The 22,259-nt window shown below is 45.6% G+C and overlaps 1 protein-coding gene across 3 annotated transcripts in view; it reads right to left on the bottom strand.

Annotated features, from left to right (window-relative positions):
- Positions 1-22,259, bottom strand: part of HAPLN1 (hyaluronan and proteoglycan link protein 1) — a 134,080-nt gene that overhangs the window by 50,036 nt on the left and 61,785 nt on the right. For 2 of the 3 annotated variants that reach the window (XM_056538799.1, XM_056538818.1), the window contains exon 2: positions 18,517-18,643. In XM_056538799.1, the coding sequence (XP_056394774.1) occupies positions 18,517-18,616 (100 nt within the window). In that variant the 5' untranslated portion in view covers positions 18,617-18,643. Of the gene's footprint in view, positions 1-18,516; positions 18,644-18,715; positions 18,804-22,259 lie in introns of those variants that run through there. The other variant, XM_056538809.1, reaches the window with a different exon arrangement.

The following is a 22,259-nucleotide window of genomic DNA, read 5'->3' as shown; positions in this document are numbered from 1 at the left end:
AGGAGACAGGCCAGAACATCAGGAAATGTGGAGGAGGTTATAGGAGGGCAACAACCCAGCAGCAGGACCGCTACCTGCACCTTTGTGCAAGGAGGAGCCAGAGGAGCACTGCCAGAGCCCTGCAAAATGACCTCCAGCAGGCCACAAATGTGCATGCGTCCACTCAAATGGTCAGAAAAAGACTCCATGAGGGTGGTATGAGGGTCCAACGTCCACAGGTTAGGGTTGTGCTAACAGCCCAACACCATGCAGGACGTTTGGCATTTGCCAGAGAACACCAAGATTGGCAAATTCGCCACTGGTGCCCTGTGCTCTTCACAGATGAAAGCAGGTTTACACTGAGCACATGTGACAGACGTGCCAGAGTCTAGAGATGCCATGAAGAACGTTCTGCTGCCTGCAACATCCTCCAGCATAACCGGTTTGGTGGTGGGTCAGTAATGATGTGGAGTGGCATTTCTTTGGTGGCCGCACAGCCCTCCATGTGCTTGCCAGAGGTAGCCTGACGGCCATTGGTACCGAGATAAGATCCTCAGACCCCTTGTGAGACCATATGCTAGTGTAGTTGGCCCTGGATTCCTCCTAAATCAAGACAATGCTATACCTCGTGTGGCTGGTGTGTGTCAGCAGTTCCTGCAAGAGGAAGTCATTGATGCTATGGACTGGCCCGCCCGTTCCCCAGACCTGAATCCGATTGAGCACATCTGGGACATCATGTCTCGCTCCATCCACCAACTCCACGGATACTTTAGTCCAGGTCTGGGAGGACATCTCTCAGGAGACCATCTGCCACCTCATCAGGAGCATGCCCAGGCATGTAGGGAGGTCATACAGGTACGTGGAGGCCACACACACTACTGAGCCTCATTTTGACTTAAGGACATTACGTCAAAGTGTGACTCCATATCCAGACCTCCATGGGTTGATAACTTTGATTTCCATTGATCATTTTTGTGTGATTTTGTTGTCAGCGCATTCAACTATGTAAAGACGAAAGTATTTCATATGATTAGTTCATTCATTCAGATCTAGGATATGTTATCTTAGTGTTCCCTTTATTTTTTTGAGCAGGTTACTATAGTCAATTCCTGGAATTTATTATTAAAATATTCCCATATATAACTTGCGCTTCTTAGTTTTTTAGGGTCTAATATTATTCACAATCTTAAAGGGGTATTCCAGGAATTGTTTTTATTTGACTATGCTACAGGGGCTGTAAAGTTAGTGTAGTTCATAATATAGTGTCTGTACCTGTGTGTGACGGTTTTCTCACAATTCTTATGTGATTTTCACTCCAATATTTATTTTTAACAGCATACAAAATGACTACTGTCTCGTTTCCCAGCTTGCAATGTGGCCGAGACCTGACTCACTAGTCAGCTGATGACAGGGAGCCTGTCTGCTTCAATGGGTGGAGGGATCGCTTGGTGGGAGAGAGATTAACTGCAACTAATGTAACAGCTGTAGGCACCATGATTGCAAACCACAGGTCTGCAGCTCATTTATGTTTCAATGGGTGGGGTGGCTGATGTGTGGGAGGGAGGAAATGGAATTGTGGGATTTGTAGTTAAAAAAAGAAGGGTCAAACAGGAAATACCAGTTCACAAACAGCTAGCCACAGTGTTATGGTAATCTCACAACATAGCCATTTAGCCCCAAGACAGGCACAGATCCTTCCTAAGCATGTCCATTACTGCCTGCCAGGTACATACTAAAATCCCCTTATGGTGGATAACCCCTTTAATGTCTCCATTACGCACACTTACCTGAGAAATAACTATTTCTCTGATTGAGGGTACATTAGTCAATTTCCACTGTTTTGCTATGCTTGTGCGGGTGAGTGTATGGAATGCTTTTGTCCAACTTAAGGGTGATAGACTATCCAGACAATAGCTGGGCAACCTCTGGGTCCCACAACAAGCTTTCTGGCAGTAATCTAAATAGCAAAACGTGAATCTGCTGCCATAGTTGTTGCAAGATTGTTTAACCCCACCATATATGTAAAAGAGATCCTTTTTCTTTTCCACATCTCCAGCACAAAACCAATGCATTGGCATAAAATCTTGCTAGCCAAGAAGGTGTAAGATACCATTGATAAAGCAATTTGTGAGAGCTTTCAAAATTAGATGTGCAATGGGATAATTTCACCCAGCAGTCAGAGGTAATATCTATTCCCAAGTCATTTGCCCAATGTTCCTGAAATTTTAGTCTCAGTGGGGGAGCTGCTTGTTGTAATGCATTATATGCCCTAGATAAAAACCCCTTTTCTCCCTCCAGAGATAAAAAAAAATACAGTTGATATTTCGAGACAGAATGTTTCACTTCCTAGTTAAGGGTTGAAATAAGATGTCGAACTTGAAGATATTTTGTAAAAAAAATCTCTATTGGAAAGATTGTATCTGCTACAAATATCGGCAAATGGGATTAACCCCTTCCCTCTTGGACCATTTTTCATTTTTGCACTTTTGTTTTTTCCTCCTCACCTTCTAAAAATCATAACACTTTCAAATTTCCACCTACAGACCCATATGGGGCTTGTTTTTTACCACAGCAATTTACTTTATAATACCATTAATCATTTCACCACAAAATCTACGGCGAAACCAGAAAAAAAATATTTGTGGGGCAAAACTGAGAAAAAAAACGCCATTTTGTAAATCTGTGGGGCTTCCGATTTTACGTACTGCACTTTTCAGTACAAATGACATCCACCAAAATTAGTATGTTTAAAATTGTCATTTCTGATCCCTATAACTTTTTTATTATTCCATATATATGGATGTATCAGGGCTAATTTTTTGAGCCATGATCTGAAGTTTTTATCTGGACCATTTTTATCTGGACCTTTTGATCACGTTTTATTATTTTTTTTTTCTAGTATATGAACTGACCAAAAATACGCATTTTTTTTTTCACGCTAGCGCCTTTGACCATGCGGTTTAATTAACATTATATTTTAATAGTTCAGACATTTACACATGCAGCAATACCCCACATTGTTACGCTGAGCCCTCCGGGTCCCTGCTCCTCCCCGGAGCGCTCGCGGCGTTCCGCTCTCTGCAGCGCCCCGGTCAGACCCGCTGACCGGGAGCGCTGCACAGACATTGCCGGCGGGGATGCGATTCGCATAGTGGGACGCGCCCGCTCGCCAATCAAGTCCCAAGTCACTCATCTGTCCCTGGCTGTCACGTCCTGGCACGCGCGGCTCCGCTCCTTAGGGCGCGCGTGTGCCAGCTCTCTAAGATTTAAAGGGCAAGTGCACCAGTGATTGGTGCCTGGCCCAATCAGCCTAATTAGCTTCCACCTGCTCCCTGTCCATATTACCTCACTTCCCCTGCACTTTCTTGCCGGATCTTGTTGCCTTGTGCCAGTGAAAGCGTTTAGTGTTGTCCAAAGCCTGTGTTCCAGATCTCCTGCTATCCTCATTGACTACGAACCTTGCTGCCTGCCCCGACCTTCTGCTACGTCTGACCTTGCCTCTGCCTAGTCCTTCTGTCCCACGCCTTCTCAGCAGTCAGCGAGGTTGAGCCGTTGCCGGTGGATACGACCTGGTTGCTACCGCCGCAGCAAGACCATCCTGCTTTGCGGTGGGCTCTGGTGAAAACCAGTAGCATCCCTAGAACCGGTCCACCGACACGGTCCACGCCTATCCCTCGCTGACACAGAGGATCCACATCCAGCTAGCCGAATTCTAACACACATGTTTAGGTTTTATTTTTTTTTTACATTTTTTATTCGAAAAATGGGAAAAGGGGTGTGATTTAAACTTTTATTAGAGAAGGGGTTAATGCATATTTATTAACTTTTTATTTATCTATTGTCTTGCACTTTTTTTTTAGTCGCCGTAGGGGACTTTAACATGCAATCTTTAGATTGCATACACTAATCAATGCTTCTCCATTGGAGAGCATTGATCAGTGTTATCGGTGCTCCATTGCTTCAGCCTTGCAAAGCTGAACGCAAGGCTGGAGCACAGATTGGACGGCTGGGAGGAAGGTAAGACACCTCCCCCCGTCCTCTCAGCTGATCAGGATGCTGCGATTTTGCCGCGGCAGTCCTGATCCGCCCACTGAGCTAGCCAGGAACAGAATTAACCGCTTTTAGATGCAGCAATCAACTTTGATTGCAGCGTCTAAAGGCTTGATGCCGGACTTCAGCCTAATCGGCGATGTCTGGCATTAGCCGTGGATCATGGTTGCTGATAGCAATCGAGATCCACTGGGTATGATGGGCGCTCACCTGCAGAGCACGCTTCATACAGCGGGAGCCCGCAGTGGACGTACATATACGTCCATTTGCGGGAAAGAGTTATTGTTTCAGTCTCGTTGATATCCCCTTAACTAAAAGATGCTGAATCACTTCCATTGGGGCCGTATTGCACCTAATCAAACTCAAAATATGGTTTGAAATAGTTTTCAACCAAATATTCATGCTTGCTACAGATGTAGGACTAATTGTCCCACAGTATTGTCCTTAAAGGTGTACTCCGGTGCACACTTTTTTCCTTTTATCCCATCCGGGCTGCAAAATAAAAGAAAACACACTTTCTCTTACCTGCCAACGAGCCCCCAGAGCTCCGGTACACTCCGGTACAGGTGTTAGGTCCCCGGGCTGTATTCCCGCTTCGGCCGGTGATAAGCTGAAGCTCCGTGTGACGTGCCGGGCTAACAGGAAGTAAGAAGAATACAGCCCGGGGACCGAACACCTGTACCGGAGTGTACCGGAGCTCCGGGGGGGCTCGTTGGCAGGTAAGAGAAAGTGTGTTTTCTTCCATTTTGCAACCCGGACAGGATAAAAGGAAAAAAGTGCACGCCAGAGTACTCCTTTAACAATATGGCGCCATTAAGATGTGATTCAGCACCTACCCAGTGTAGAGAGGAATCATTGTGCCACCACTTCTGCAGTTGGGTTAAATTAATGGTTTGATAATATTTTTGTAAATCCGGGCATACCAGCCCCCCTTGAGTTACAGGTAAGTACATAATTCAGAAAGGGAGCCTAGCTGGCTTATTTTGCCAGATACATTTCAAAAGAGTTGACAATCGCCCTAATGTTTATTTTTAACAGCATACAAAATGTTGTCTAAGCTTTTCTTAGGTTTCACTAGTCAGGTGATCAGAGGGAGATCATTCTACGAGAATTGTAGTTTTGCAACAGCTGGAAGCAGCCTGGTAAGAAAACATTGGTGTTTTGTATTGAAAGGATCAAAGGTGTATTTTGATGGGTAGGATTGCTGATGTGTGGGAGGGAACAAACTCTGACAGCCAATTCACAAAAAGAAGTCTCAGCTTTGTAGTAATCCCACATGGCCATTTAGCCCCAAGACAAGCGCGGATCTTTCGGAAGCATGTCCTTTACTGTCTGCCAGGTACGTACTAAAATCACCTTATGGTGGATAACCCCTTTAAAATTCTTTAGACCCCTAAGTTTATAAGAGCCAAGACCAGACCCATAAATCCTCACACCCTAGAACAGACCCCTAAGTTCCTCATAATGTTCTTTTTTTTTTTACATGCATGTTATGTTTTTAGCACCTGGTGATCAATAGAATCTGCCTAACTACACTATCATGTCACCATCAAGCATCTTTTGTAACAGTCTGTCTTTTCCCTAGTGTTCTTCGCTACTGTTCCTGGGGAGACTGCATCCTGTGCTGCCCCTTCTCCCAGGTGCACACATAATGGGAATATGGGAACACTGACAGGCTCTGGCTGTCAATAAACATATATAGCCAGCTGAAATCACAGGATCACTCTTGCACTCCTCTAAAGGGGCAGCGACTGCTTCCCAGGAGGAGACTAGCCCTGAACATTAAGTCTTGGATGCTGTCATCCATCTCCACTGAACGGGTAAGAGTGAACATTCTTCAATATTACAGCCCCTCCTTGCACTTTGGTGTCCCTCAAGACTAGGATCAGATTGCAAAAATTCACAGGGCCCATTTTGTGCTTTAAATTCAAATAATAATAAAAGTATCAAATTCAAAGCAGTACGTCAGTGCAGTAAAGCATTTGTCCTAATCCCCTAACTTATCTCCTGCATAGCACCACAGCAGTCCCCAGGAAGGGAGTGCGTCAACCCTTGCATGAAGCAGCGGATAACATGCCCCCCTTCTATAGTGTATCTCTATAGTAAAGCCAGAGATATCTTAATGCTGTATCTCCGGCTATCCCATGGAAGTGGCGTGTCATATACCGCTTTGAGCGTGGCTTAACACGCCTCCTTCCAGGAGACTTTAGGACTCCCAGGGTGCTGTGTACGAGATTGCTGAGTGTCCCAGAGGCTGGGAAACCCCGCGATCTAAAACGTATCCCTTATCGTTTGCATACAGGATACGTTTTACTGCATCGGAGTCCTCCTTTAATGGAGGATGTCTGAATTGATTTTTACGCATGCTTCCTTATGTGTGTATACTTTTTCCATTAAGCCTCTATACGGTGCTTTGCTTTGTATGGACCAGTAATAGGATCCTGCTCTAACGTAGCAAGCGAGGCTGAGGCAGAACACCACAGCAGCCAGAGATAGGCTAAGTGGCAATTTGATTCGCAACGAATCCGAATATCGCCGCGATTTGATATAACGAATCGCTTAATGAAACTTCATTTAGTGCGGTCCAGGCTCCAAGGAATCTAAAATGGCGGCCACACGCGTGAGGACATGGGGCAAGGTACTCTGGAAAGGCGGGTAGCGGGATCACCCTGAATCACATGAAGCATGCAGCCAATCAGCAGCCAGCCAGCCCTGTGATGTCACAGCCCTATATATTCGGCAGCCATCGCTGCAGACAGCCATTGCTGGGATATTTTCCTGAGAGAGCAGACAGTGTCTGTCTTTGTGTGTTACTGAGAAAAAAGATCTTTACAGCGGCAAATAAATTCACCTTAAGCCCACATCACTGCAAGCAGGCAGATAGACAGTAGGGAGAGATAGATAATACACTTTATGTTGCAAGTGTACTGGGGTGTATTACTCTAAAGCTAATAGGGGACAGTTAGTGTGAGCACTAAAAGACCTAGTCACCTGCTCTTAACGCCTAATTCAGGGGTGTATTTTGCTATCCTAAGGGTAATATATACATACTCTGCAATTTTACGTTTTTTTCCTGTTAAACTCATAGAGGACAGTTATTGTTAAAGGCCAAAAATCTCTACACACCTGCTTTTAACGCCTAATTCAGGTTTAACCATACTGGGGTGTATTTTGCTATCCTATGTGTAATATATACACACTCAGTGCTTTTATGTTTTTTCCTGTTAAACTCATAGGGGCCAGTTATTGTTAAAGGCCAGAAATACCTACACACCTGCTTTTAACGCCTAATTCAGGTGTAACCGTACTGCAGCGTATTTTCCCATCCTAAGTGTAATATATACACACTCATCGCTTTTACATTGTTTCTTGTTAAACTCATAGGGGCCACGTATTGTTAAAGGCCAGAAATCTATACACACCTGCTTTTAATGATTAATTCAGGTGTAACCATACTGGGTATATTTTGCTATCCTAAGTGTAATATGTACGCACTCAGCGCTTTTACATTTTTTCATGTTAAATCATAGGGGCCAATTATTGTTAAAGGCCAGAAATCTCTAAAAACCTGCTTTCAATGCCTAATTCAGGTGTAACCGTACTGGGCGTATTTTGCTATCCTATGTGTAATATGTACGCACTCAGCGCTTTTACGTTTTTTCCTGCTAAACTCATAGGGGCCAGTAAGTGTTAAAGGCCAGAAAAACCTACACACCTGCTTTTAATGCCTAATTCAGGTGTAACCGTACTAGGGCATATTTTCCTATCATAAGTGTTATATCTATGCACTCAGCTGTTGTACAAGTATGTCAGGCAAAGAAGTGCACAGAGGAGTGGCAGAGGCCTAACTTTATCAGACATATGCAGAGGTCACAGCAGAGTAGGGACGCGTGGCAGCAGGAGTTGAAGGGAGAGGTCTGAGCTCATGGTGTCAGATAGCGGTCGTGTCTCAACCAGCAACCCATCTGCCGTCACAGATTGGTTAACTCAGTCACCCACTTCATTGGAAGTGACGTCTGATCTGACACCCCCAGTCAACAGTCGGTGGGTTGTATAGCAATTATTTATTTAAATTATATTAACTATTATTTAAAAATGTACAAGTCACATGCAGATTACAGTCGTCGCTTTTAGAATCACTGCCGCAGAAAGTCTGGATGTGGCAGCAGGGTCGGGAGACCATATGGCGTCACAATTGTAGAGATCAAAGATATTTTTTTGTTTAATTTTTATTTTATTTTATGTTAATTTATTTTGAATTTTTTAAATACTTTTTTGAGGACCCATTGGAGGGCAAGTCTGGTGCAAGCAGCCGTGGTAATTTCAGCTCCAAGTAGTAAAAGTGTTAAGATTTAAGTTAAGTAGAATAAAATTACAAACCTAGAAAAAATTGTTTTGAAACTAACTGGTGGCAAAACATTATAATCCCAGAGTTCCTTTTGTTAAACAACCTCACTCAGGTTTATAAAACGGACTGTTTAAGAAATTTCCACAACTTAAACTGCCTCCCTTTTAAATCCACCCTTGATGACCTTGTCACATATAATACTACCTCTTTTTAATAGCACTTTTATAACAGATTTTAGCGTTTTTTTAAGTTTGTATATTTTGCACTTGCATGTTTTGTAATCAGGGCTGTAGCTCCGATTAGGCGAGTGAGGCGATCGCCTCAGGTGCGCTGTTGCAAAGGGGCACAGCAGCCAGGGCTGCATTGGCCCTGGCCGCTGCACCTGCTTGCGAAGGGAGTCCAGCACACATTACACTGAGGCATTGATTCCCAACCGGGGTGCAAGGGCACCCGGTCACAGGCTTGCAGGACATGCGGGAGGGAAGTCTGTGTGCAGTGATGGGACAGGTGATTCTGCAGCTCCAATCCTCGTGTATCCTCCCTCTCTTGTGGAGCAGCTCGGGATTCTCCCTGTTCCCTCAGCAGAGGCCTACTCAGCTTCAGGTAGTGAACCCCCTACCTTCTTTCACTCCTCTACACCTCTCTGTCACCCCTCGTAACCTCTCTGTAATCCCTGGACACCCCTCTGTCATCCCGTACACCCCTCTACACCCTTCTGTCACCCCTCTAAACCCTTCTGTCACCTCTCTAAACCTCTCTGTCACCCCTGTACACCCCACAGTTACCCCGTACACCCCTCTAAACCCTCTGTCACCCCTGTATGCCCCTCTGTCTTCTATGTACAACCCTCTACACCCCTCTCTCTAATGTACACCCCTCTGTCACTGTGTGGGGTAAGGCTGAAGGCATTGTGTGTGGGCGAGGCAGGAGGCATTGTGTGTGGGGAAGGCTGGAGGAATATGGGTAAGGCAGGAGGTATTGTGTGTGTGCTTGTGGGGGGGGGGGGGGGGCTAAAGTTGCCCAGTTAACCATAGCAACCAATCAGATTGCTTATTTCATTTTGCAGAGGCCTTGTTAAAAATGAAAGAAGCAAGCTGCTATGGGCAACTGGGCAATTTTTCCTCTGCACAGGTTTTGATAAATCTCCCCCCTTGTGTGTTGTGGGAAGGCTCGTGGCATTGTGTTTGGAGGAGTCTGGAGTCATTTGTAGGGAAAAGGGGAGGATAATGACGGAAAAGTGCAGAGCCTAATACTAATATTTTTGTGTTGCAGGTTCTGCCCTGAAGAGTTTTGGCTGTTACAGATTATCATGATGTCCTGGGCCAGATGGGGGAAAAAAAATAATAGAATTACTCTGATCAGTGAATATGTCATTTGTGAATTTCTGCATAAATTTGATTTATTCGATAAGGGTTTCCCGCAATTTTTTTTTAAAGGGGTTCCCCAAGCCCAAAAAAAGGGGGGGGGGGGCAATTTTCTGTTCTCACCTCAGGAGCAAAAAGCGCTAGCTACAGCTCTGTCTGTAATGCACATCATGTAGCAATGTTTAGCACTTCTCTGATCGCTGTTATAAGAGCCTTGTAGTTTGCAGACTTTGTTTAAAGACGTTTTATAATTTATGAAAAGTGACTTGTAAATTTCATAATCATAATTTAACACTCTAATAGGCTATAGATAAAGAAACACTTATTTACATAAATAAAAAGCTACACAGCTGTCTGGATTGGAGTGTGAATGTGGGAGATTCGTAGGATAGCTTGGATATGAAGAGTGCTGTAGAAGTGACACTAATGTGAAGAAATTCTCACAAAAACATCATAGGTGTCCATAGCCATTAAATCATTTAATTAAAGTGCTGATTTGACTCTAAGTAAGGTTTGTGTTTATAATGTGAAAGTGTCCAAAACATTTTATCGTGTTTCATTCAGACTTCAGTTTTCGAGAACCTTTGTAGTTTGCAGACTTTGTTTAAAGACGTTTTATAATTTATAAAAAGGGACTTGTAAATTTTTCAATAATATTTAATATAATTTAAATAAATAATTGCTATACATAAAAGCCAGGTAAGAAGTCCAGAATGGAAGGTTACTCCTGTTACGGCAAGGCAAAGTGTTCTACACCCTTATTGAGGCTCTCTGTAGCCCGGAAATAGTAATTTTTAATAGTGATTCCCCGCAAATAAAAATGGATCTAACCAAATTTTTCAAAAATTTGCTCATCTCTAGTGGCAATGTCTCCTGCCAACCCCAGCACTTGGTCTCTGGTGAACTTCACTTTCTGGTACTGTGCTCAATTTGTCACAGAAAGTGCTGAGGTTAGCGAGAGACATTGCCACTCAGCCTTTTTTTGTCCACAGTGGTGTTCTGTCTCAGCCAGTGATTGGCTGAGTGGCAATCTGACATATTGAGCCCCAGTACCAGAAAGTGGAGCGTGGTGGAGACCAGTAGCCACTATATTGGAGGGAGCATGGGAGGTAAGTACAGTTCTTTCTTTCTTTAAGTTGGCAGCCTTCGTTGCCAGATAACCCCTTTAATGCTGAAACCTTTGACTGCAGTGTGAACAGTGCTCACATTTTTTGGAAAGTAATTGTCAAAAAAACAGAGGAAATGTCGGAAAATATTTTACAAAGTAGGAGTTAGTTTCAACTAACGCCTATGTCCACACATTCCTATTGCTGCAAACTTGACAAAATTGTAATATACTATAAAAAGATAGTATTTTCCTAAATATAACAGTAGCATATTCACATGCATTCTATTTTTTGTTCTTGAAATGTTTTTTTCTTTTATATATACTATATGTGGTATCCCAGTACCGGAGTTCGTCCTGTCAGGTAAACCTTACTTCAGGTGCCTGACCTAGATCCTGCTGCTCAGGTGATGCTGTGATATTCCTTGTGATATTTGTTCTGTTGATTTATATTAAGTTGCACTGTACTGTTACGCCGAGCGCTCCGGGTCCCCGCTCCTCCCCGGAGCGCTCGCTTCACTCTCCCCGCGGCAGCGCTCCGGTCACGTCCTCTGACCCGGGGCGCTGCGATTCCGCTGCCAGCCGGGATGCGATTCGCGATGCGGGTAGCGCCCGCTCGCGATGCGCACCCCGGCTCCCCTACCTGACTCGCTCTCCGTCTGTTCTGTCCCGGCGCGCGCGGCCCCGCTCCCTAGGGCGCGCGCGCGCCGGGTCTCTGCGATTTAAAGGGCCACTGCGCCGCTGATTGGCGCAGTGGTTCCAATTAGTGTGTTCACCTGTGCACTTCCCTATATCACCTCACTTCCCCTGCACTCCCTTGCCGGATCTTGTTGCCTTAGTGCCAGTGAAAGCGTTCCTTGTGTGTTCCTTGCCTGTGTTTCCAGACCTTCTGCCGTTGCCCCTGACTACGATCCTTGCTGCCTGCCCCGACCTTCTGCTACGTCCGACCTTGCTTTTGCCTACTCCCTTGTACCGCGCCTATCTTCAGCAGCCAGAGAGGTGAGCCGTTGCTAGTGGATACGACCTGGTCACTACCGCCGCAGCAAGACCATCCCGCTTTGCGGCGGGCTCTGGTGAAAACCAGTAGTGGCTTAGAACCGGTCCACTAGCACGGTCCACGCCAATCCCTCTCTGGCACAGAGGATCCACTACCTGCCAGCCGGCATCGTGACAGTAGATCCGGCCATGGATCCCGCTGAAGTTCCTCTGCCAGTTGTCGCTGACCTCACCACGGTGGTCGCCCAGCAGTCACAACAGATAGCGCAACAAGGCCAACAGCTGTCTCAACTGACCGTTATGCTACAACAGTTACTACCACAGCTTCAGCAGTCATCTCCTCCGCCAGCTCCTGCACCTCCTCCGCAGCGAGTGGCCGCTCCTGGGATACGCTTATCCTTGCCGGATAAATTTGATGGGGACTCTAAGTTTTGCCGTGGCTTTCTTTCCCAATGTTCCCTGCATCTGGAGATGATGTCGGACCTGTTTCCCACTGAAAGGTCTAAGGTGGCTTTCGTAGTCAGCCTTCTGTCCGGAAAAGCCCTGTCATGGGCCACACCGCTCTGGGACCGCAATGACCCTGTCACTGCCTCTGTACACTCCTTCTTCTCGGAAATCCGAAGTGTCTTTGAGGAACCTGCCCGAGCCTCTTCTGCTGAGACTGCCCTGTTGAACCTGGTCCAGGGTAATTCTTCCGTTGGCGAGTATGCCGTACAATTCCGTACTCTTGCTTCAGAATTGTCCTGGAATAATGAGGCCCTCTGCGCGACCTTCAAAAAAGGCCTATCCAGCAACATTAAAGATGTTCTGGCCGCACGAGAAATTCCTGCTAATCTACATGAACTTATTCACCTAGCCACTCGCATTGACATGCGTTTTTCCGAAAGGCGTCAGGAACTCCGCCAAGATATGGACTCTGTTCGCACGAGGCGTTTCTTCTCCTCGGCTCCTCTCTCCTCTGGTCCCCTGCAATCTGTTCCTGTGCCTCCCGCCGTGGAGGCTATGCAGGTCGACCGGTCTCGCCTGACACCTCAAGAGAGGACACGACGCCGTATGGAGAACCTCTGCCTGTACTGTGCTAGTACCGAACACTTCCTGAGAGATTGTCCTATCCGTCCTCCCCGCCTGGAAAGACGTACGCTGACTCCGCACAAAGGTGAGACAGTCCTTGATGTCTACTCTGCTTCTCCACGTCTTACTGTGCCTGTGCGGATGTCTGCCTCTGCCTTCTCCTTCTCTACAGTGGCCTTCTTGGACTCTGGATCTGCAGGAAATTTTATTTTGGCCTCTCTCGTCAACAGGTTCAACATCCCGGTGACCAGTCTCGCCAGACCCCTCTACATCAATTGTGTAAATAATGAAAGATTGGACTGTACCATACGTTTCCGCACGGAGCCCCTTCTTATGAGCATCGGATCTCATCATGAGAGGATTGAACTTTTGGTCCTCCCCAATTGCACCTCGGAAATTCTCCTTGGACTTCCCTGGCTTCAACTTCATTCCCCTACCCTGGATTGGTCCACTGGGGAGATCAAGAGTTGGGGGTCCTCTTGTTCCAAGAACTGTCTAAAACCGGTTCCCAGTAACCCTTGCCGTAACTCTGTGGTTCCTCCAGTAACCGGTCTCCCTAAGGCCTATATGGACTTCGCGGATGTTTTCTGCAAAAAACAAGCTGAGACTCTACCTCCTCACAGGCCTTATGATTGCCCTATCGACCTCCTCCCGGGCACTACTCCACCCCGGGGCAGAATTTATCCTCTCTCTGCCCCAGAAACTCTTGCCATGTCCGAATACGTCCAGGAGAATCTAAAAAAGGGCTTTATCCGTAAATCCTCCTCTCCTGCCGGAGCCGGATTTTTCTTTGTGTCCAAAAAAGATGGCTCCCTACGTCCTTGCATTGACTACCGCGGTCTTAATAAAATCACGGTTAAGAACCGCTACCCCTTACCCCTCATCTCTGAACTCTTTGATCGCCTCCAAGGTGCCCACATCTTCACTAAATTGGACTTAAGAGGCGCCTATAACCTCATCCGCATCAGAGAGGGGGACGAGTGGAAAACGGCATTTAACACCAGAGATGGACACTTTGAGTATCTGGTCATGCCCTTTGGACTGTGCAACGCCCCTGCCGTCTTCCAAGACTTTGTCAATGAAATTTTTCGTGATCTGTTATACTCCTGTGTTGTTGTATATCTGGACGATATCCTAATTTTTTCTGCCAATCTAGAAGAACACCGCCAGCATGTCCGTATGGTTCTTCAGAGACTTCGTGACAACCAACTCTATGCCAAAATTGAGAAATGTCTGTTTGAATGCCAATCTCTTCCTTTTCTAGGATATTTGGTCTCTGGCCAGGGACTAAAGATGGATCCAGACAAACTCTCTGCCGTCTTAGATTGGCCACGCCCCTCCGGACTCCGTGCTATCCAACGCTTTTTGGGGTTCGCCAATTATTACAGGCAATTTATTCCACATTTTTCTACCATTGTGGCTCCTATCGTGGCTTTAACCAAAAAAAATGCTGATCCCAAGTCCTGGCCTCCTCAAGCAGAAGACGCCTTTAAACGACTCAAGTCTGCCTTTTCTTCGGCTCCCGTCCTCTCCAGACCTGACCCTTCCAAACCCTTCCTATTGGAGGTTGATGCCTCCTCAGTGGGAGCTGGAGCTGTTCTTCTACAAAAAAATTCTTCCGGGCATGCTGTCACTTGTGGTTTTTTCTCTAGGACCTTCTCTCCAGCGGAGAGGAACTACTCCATCGGGGATCGAGAGCTTCTAGCCATTAAATTAGCACTTGAGGAATGGAGGCATCTGCTGGAGGGATCAAGTTCTCCTGTTATTATCTACACCGACCACAAGAACCTCTCCTACCTCCAGTCTGCCCAACGGCTGAATCCTCGCCAGGCCCGGTGGTCTCTGTTCTTTGCCCGATTTAATTTTGAGATTCACTTTCGTCCTGCCGATAAGAACATTAGGGCCGATGCTCTCTCTCGTTCCTCGGATGCCTCAGAAGTTGAACTCTCTCCGCAACACATCATTCCACCTGACTGCCTGATCTCCACTTCTCCTGCCTCCATCAGGCAGACTCCTCCAGGAAAGACCTTTGTTTCTCCTCGCCAACGCCTCGGAATCCTCAAATGGGGTCACTCCTCCCATCTCGCAGGTCATGCGGGTATCAAGAAATCTGTGCAACTCATCTCCCGCTTCTATTGGTGGCCGACTCTGGAGACGGATGTTGTGGACTTTGTGCGAGCCTGCACTATCTGTGCCCGGGATAAGACTCCTCGCCAGAAGCCCGCTGGTTTTCTTCATCCTCTGCCTGTCCCCGAACAGCCTTGGTCTCTGATTGGTATGGATTTTATTACTGATTTACCCCCTTCCCGTGGCAACACTGTTATTTGGGTGGTCGTTGATCGATTCTCCAAAATGGCACATTTCATCCCTCTTCCTGGTCTTCCTTCTGCGCCTCAGTTGGCTAAACAATTTTTTGTACACATTTTTCGTCTTCACGGGTTGCCTACGCAGATTGTCTCGGATAGAGGCGTCCAATTCGTGTCTAAATTCTGGAGGGCTCTCTGTAAACAACTCAAGATTAAATTAAATTTTTCTTCTGCATATCATCCCCAGTCCAATGGACAAGTAGAAAGGATTAACCAGATCTTGGGTGATTATTTGCGACATTTTGTTTCCTCCCGCCAGGATGACTGGGCAGATCTCCTCCCATGGGCCGAATTCTCGTATAACTTCAGGGTCTCTGAGTCTTCCTCCAAATCCCCATTTTTCGTGGTGTACGGCCGTCACCCTCTTCCCCCCCCTCCCTACTCCCTTGCCCTCTGGTCTGCCCGCTGTGGATGAAATTTCTCGTGACCTTTCCATCATATGGAGAGAGACCCAAAATTCTCTCTTACAGGCTTCATCACGCATGAAGAAGTTCGCGGATAAGAAAAGAAGAGCTCCCCCCGTTTTTTCCCCTGGAGACAAGGTATGGCTCTCCGCTAAATATGTCCGCTTCCGTGTCCCTAGCTACAAGTTGGGACCACGCTATCTTGGTCCTTTCAAAATTTTGTGTCAAATTAATCCTGTCTCTTATAAACTTCTTCTTCCTCCCTCTCTTCGTATCCCTAATGCCTTTCACGTCTCTCTTCTCAAACCACTCATCCTCAACCGTTTTTCTCCCAAATCTGTTCCTCCCACTCCTGTTTCCGGCTCCTCGGACATCTTCTCGGTCAAAGAAATTTTAGCTGCCAAAAAGGTCAGAGGGAAAAATTTTTTTTTAGTGGACTGGGAGGGTTGTGGTCCTGAAGAGAGATCCTGGGAACCTGAGGACAACATCCTAGACAAAAGTCTGCTCCTCAGGTTCTCAGGCTCTAAGAAGAGGGGGAGACCCAAGGGGGGGGGTACTGTTACGCCGAGCGCTCCGGGTCCCCGCTCCTCCCCGGAGCGCTCGCTTCACTCTCCCCGCGGCAGCGCTCCGGTCACGTCCTCTGACCCGGGGCGCTGCGATTCCGCTGCCAGCCGGGATGCGATTCGCGATGCGGGTAGCGCCCGCTCGCGATGCGCACCCCGGCTCCCCTACCTGACTCGCTCTCCGTCTGTTCTGTCCCGGCGCGCGCGGCCCCGCTCCCTAGGGCGCGCGCGCGCCGGGTCTCTGCGATTTAAAGGGCCACTGCGCCGCTGATTGGCGCAGTGGTTCCAATTAGTGTGTTCACCTGTGCACTTCCCTATATCACCTCACTTCCCCTGCACTCCCTTGCCGGATCTTGTTGCCTTAGTGCCAGTGAAAGCGTTCCTTGTGTGTTCCTTGCCTGTGTTTCCAGACCTTCTGCCGTTGCCCCTGACTACGATCCTTGCTGCCTGCCCCGACCTTCTGCTACGTCCGACCTTGCTTTTGCCTACTCCCTTGTACCGCGCCTATCTTCAGCAGCCAGAGAGGTGAGCCGTTGCTAGTGGATACGACCTGGTCACTACCGCCGCAGCAAGACCATCCCGCTTTGCGGCGGGCTCTGGTGAAAACCAGTAGTGGCTTAGAACCGGTCCACTAGCACGGTCCACGCCAATCCCTCTCTGGCACAGAGGATCCACTACCTGCCAGCCGGCATCGTGACATGTACCTTTAAGGAATATTCTAGATATCTGTGAGGAGGTATGATGCAGAGTACCCATGTGACCCTGATTGCCCAATGGTATCCCCCAAATTGCCCTGAATATAGTGTAGGGGGGAGGAGTTATTCTGTTCTATTACTGGCCTAGCTCAACTAGTGTGCTGTGTGCAGAGCTCCATGTGAGCTGCAGTGTGGAAAGGAGTTGGAAGAAGTGTGAGGTGACTCCAAGGGAAGCCTGAAGAAATCCCTTATTAAATCAACCCCGCCATTCTGCATTTTTTCTCCGCACAGGGGTTGGTGAGTTCATATCCTGGCGGTGTCAGTAAATTGGACCTTAGTAGAACCCTAGTCAGTTTGGAATATCTCCACGTCCGAACTCTTGAACTCTGTCATATCTAATAGCAAGTCAATTCAAGTGGGTGAAAAGCACCATAAGTCCTAGGAAGGCCACAGGGCTTCTACAGGTTACGCTACATCCCTTCTACTCTGCTCTGTACTGCAAGTATTGTACCATCTGCTCCTGCCTCAGTAAAAAGACAGTTATCTATAACCTGCCATCGATGTGTTAATTGCCCAGCGCCTGGCCCAGGAGAAGCTGTCTCCACCTCGGACCATGTAGGTTAACAGTGCCCTGGCATCACAATTTGAAAGGTATGTCTTGCACCTCCGTGTCTCCACATAAACAAATATAATCAAGTTTTGTTTATGTCTTTCACCACGCGGCACATCCACATGTGGGTTAGGCTGACAACTGGCCTTGTCATGGGCATCAGCATCTCACATTGTAAAGTGTTAACAAGCGGGCCTGTATGGTCATGGAAGCCAGAGCATAACACATTTCTACATCAATAATATCCCACATATCACATTGTAAGACCTACAGCTGTCATTATAATATGTCCCAGTGTTTACATAGCCCTTATGTCATTTTAAGAGTAACATTTCTCTATCATCTTTGAATGCAAGTCCCTTTTTCTTTTTCTATAATTATCTAAAAAAAAATACATACAGATTGGATAAATTCACCTGACAATGTGCAAGCTTTGGATTTTCCTGGCATCGTGACTTTTAACTACCGATGCCAAAACTGAAAAGCTGCCATGCACTGCAGATTTAGATCTTGCTGCAGATGCATAGTGTGAGAGTAGGAAATAAAACACAAAAAATGTAAATCCCAAATAAATGTGGGTTATAAAACACTGCCATTAGATAAGGTAAGCACTGTATTAGTAGAATGCAGTCATTTCGTACATTAGGATATTAATATATCTCCTATCTTTAGAATGAAGGACACTGCAGTAACATTCAATGGATGTGATCAGAGAGAGAGAGCAAGACTTTCACACAGATCCGTCATACTGTATTGCAGGAATGTAAACCCAGGTATACTTTATCGTGGGCTGCGGAAAATGCAGAATCAGGATGCAAATGCAAACTTAGCAAAAGAAAAAGGAGGTTGTATGGGGGTAAAGTCAATGCAGTATAATATGAGCCAGGAAGCAAACAGCCACATATTGAATATCACATAAATGCATGAAAACAAATCTAGTCGCTTTACTTTTAGCGTAGACTTACCATGGACCTGAATGATCCTGTCATGGTGAAGTGTGGAGTTCCTGGCATGGTGATCTGCCCAACAGAAAGATATTAGCACCAGGAAAAGTAACCTCTTCATCTTCGGATACCAAATGGATCTCCTTCACTGAAAAGGCATAACATAGAAAGAGGCTTGTGAAAACTGCTGCTCCTGCTGCTTAACTTGTTACAGTCTTACCATCAATGGGAAATGCCTGACAACATTGCTGGTCCTGTTCTGCACTACAGAAGTTACCGCAACCCATAGGACACAAGGTAAATGTTGCCACAACCATCTAGTGGTCTTCTAGCAATGTACAGTATACGGGTTTATAGCTATTTTATCAGAATTATTGTTTGATATATAAGTAACCCTTTCAAGATTGCTGCTTTGTTTTAAAGGAATAGATTTCATCATTTCACCAGATCTGTAAAGAATTAACATCCCCGGTTATTTTAACCTTTTGCGGTGACTGGTTTAACCTGGTATTTACTGTAGTGTGACTAATCATGTGTAATACAGCAAGGTAGTACTGTACGCTACCACTGCAGTTCTACGGATTGATTCTCAATTCAGCTCTACCTAGAATGCTGACACGTTTATTTAACGGGTATGGGCAGTCACGGCAAGCGGCCTCTGCAGAGAGATTCTTAAGCCTTGGAATGAATGAGGCAAAAGGGTTAACATTTTTTTTTAGCTATGTACCTATAAAATGTGTGACAGGGAGAATAACATAACATGAAAATTGAAGTTTTAAAAGGAATTTGTGTAGCAATATTTTTACTTAATTGTGTGATACTAAGTAGATAATGTTATTACATGCTATATACAATCTACATAAAATGCTAGGTAGATAATATGTCATAATATGCTATAAACAGTAAACCCATTAAACGGTATATTTGTACTTTATAGGCAAAAAAATAAATAAAAAGAAAAGAAAAGAAAAAGAACTGACTTTCAGGTCCAGGAATCTAATTGTGTTCTGTATCAGCACCCAGGATACTTAAAGGTTTGATATACATTTTTTGGTTTGGTTTCAATACACATAAATGGAATAAACATGTGTATAGCAAAACTGCAATCCTCTTCCTTCACTTTCTTGAAAAATTTCAGGGGCCCCAACATTGTACATTATAGAAACTATATATATATATATATATATATATATATATATATATATATACTAGCTGAGTACCCGGCGTTGCCCGGTTTTTCCTTCCTAATCCTCGTTGGGGAGGAAAATAAGCAAAGGAGGAAGCTTTTGACTTCATGTCCCGTCCTCATGTATTGTTGCCATATCCCGACCTCCTATCCCGACCTTCTATCCCATCCTCCTATCCCGCCCTCCTATCCCAACCTCCTATCGCATCCTCCTAGTCAACCTCCTATCCCGACCTCCTATCCCGTCCTCCTATCTCGACCTCCTATCCCGACCTCCTACCCCAACCTCCTATCCCGTCCTCCCATCCCTTCCTCCTATCCCTTCCTCCTATCCCGTCCTCCAATCCCGACCTCCTATCTCGACCTCCTATCCCTTCCTCATATCCCATCCTCATATTTCAACTTCCTATGTCAACCTCCTATCCCGACCTCCTATCCTGACCACCTATCTCGTCCTCCTATCCCGTCCTCATATCCCGTTCTCCTATCTCTACCTCCTATCCCATCCTCCTATCCTGTCCTCATATCCCGTTCTCCTATCCCGACCTCCTATCCAGACCTCCTATCCCGACCTCCTATCCCGAGCTGTAACATGTGACCAAGTATTATCAAAATATCTCCTGCCGTTTGGAAGTTATGCAGTAACATATATTTCCCATTGACTTGTATGGGACATTAAACATAAACCCCGCCCCTGGCAAATGGGGGTGAGTAAGGGTTAAATTACCTATCCTATGTTTGTTGTTGACATATAATTAACATGTGTACCAAGTTTCATGTTAATATCTATAGTCGTTTGGACGTGATGCTGGAACATACACACATACATACATACATACATACACACATACATACATACAGACACACATTAAGTTTTGTGTATATACAGTCATGGCCATATATGTTGGTACCCCTTAAATTTTTCAAACAAATGAAGTATTTCTCACAGAAAAGGATTGCAGTAACACATGTTTTGCTATACACATGTACATTCCCTTTGTGTGTATTGAAACTAAACCAAAAAATGGAGGAAAAAAAGGAAATTGGACATAATGTCCCACCAAACTCCAAAAATAGGCACCCTTTCAAAATTGTGGAAAAATAAGATTGTTTCAAGCATGTGATGTTCCTTTAAACTCACCTGGGGGCAAGTAACAGGTGTAGACAATATAAAAATCACACCTGAAACCACATAAAAAGGAGAGAAGTTCACTTAGTCTTTGCATTGTGTGTCTGTGTGTGCCACACTAAGCATGGCCAACAGAAAGAGGAGAAGAGAACTGTCTGAGGACTTGAGAACCAAAATTGTGGAAAAATATCAACAATCTCAAGGTTACAAGTACATCTCCAGAGAGCTAGATTTGCCTCTGTCCACCGTGCACAATTATTATCAAGAAGTTTGCAACCCATGGCACTGTAGCTAATCTCCCTGGGCGTGGACAGAAGAGAAAACTTGATGAATGGGGTCAACACAGGATAGTCTGGATGGTGGATAAGGAGCCCCAAACAAGTTAAGATATTCAGGCTGTCCTGCAGGCTCAGGGAGCATCAGTGTCAACGCAAACTATCCATCAATATTCAAATGAAATGAAACGCTATGGCAGGAGACCCAGGAGGACCCCACTGCTGACACAGAGACATAAAAAAGCAAGACTACATTTTGCAAAAATGAACTTGAGTAAACCAAAATCCTTCTGGGAAAATGTCTTGTGGACAGATGAGACCAAGATAGAGCTTTTTGGTAAAGCACATCATTCTACTGTTTACTGAAAACAGAATGAGGCCTACAAAGAAAAGAACACAGTACCTACAGTGAAATATGGTGGAGATTCAATTATGTTTTGGGGTTGTTTTGCAGCTTCTGGCACTGGATGCCTTGAATGTGTGCAAGGCATCATGAAATTTGAGGATTACCAATGGATTTTGGGTCACACTGTACAGCCCATTGTCAGAAAGCTGGGTTTGCATAAGAGACCTTGGGTCTTCCATACTTGGGTCTTCCATACTTCAAAAAGCACCCAGAAATGGTTGGCAACAAAGCGCTGGAGAGTTCTGAAGTAGCGAGCAATGAGTCCAGATCTAAATCCCATTGAAAACCTATGGAGAAATCTTAAAATTGCTGTTGGAAAAAGGTGCCCTTCCGATAAGAGAGACCTGGGGCAGTTTTCAAAGAGTGGTCCAACATTCCGGCTGAGAGGTGTAAGAAGCTTATTGTGGTTATAGGAAGTGAGTGATTTAATTTTATTAATTTTATTTATTAGGGTGTGCAACCAAATATTAACTTAAGGGTGCCAATAATTTTGTCCTGCCCATTTTTGGAGTTTGGTGTGACATTATGTCTAATTTGCTTTTTTTCCTCCCTTTTTTGGTTTAGTTCCAATACACACAAAGGGAATAAACATGTTAATAGCAAAACATGTGTCACTTCACTCCTTTTCTGTGAGAAATACTTCATTTTCAGGGGTGCCAACATTTACGGCCATGACTATATATGATATAGGGCAGTGTTTTCCAATGAGGGAGCCTTCAGCTGTCTGGGAATCCTGGGAGTCTTGCAGCAGCTGAAGGCACCCTGGGG

This window comes from Hyla sarda, chromosome 1 (assembly GCF_029499605.1).
Source record: "Hyla sarda isolate aHylSar1 chromosome 1, aHylSar1.hap1, whole genome shotgun sequence".
NCBI lineage: Eukaryota > Metazoa > Chordata > Amphibia > Anura > Hylidae > Hyla > Hyla sarda.
The sequence above is the reverse complement of the archived record's forward strand: the minus strand, read 5'-3'. Positions and strand labels throughout refer to the sequence as shown.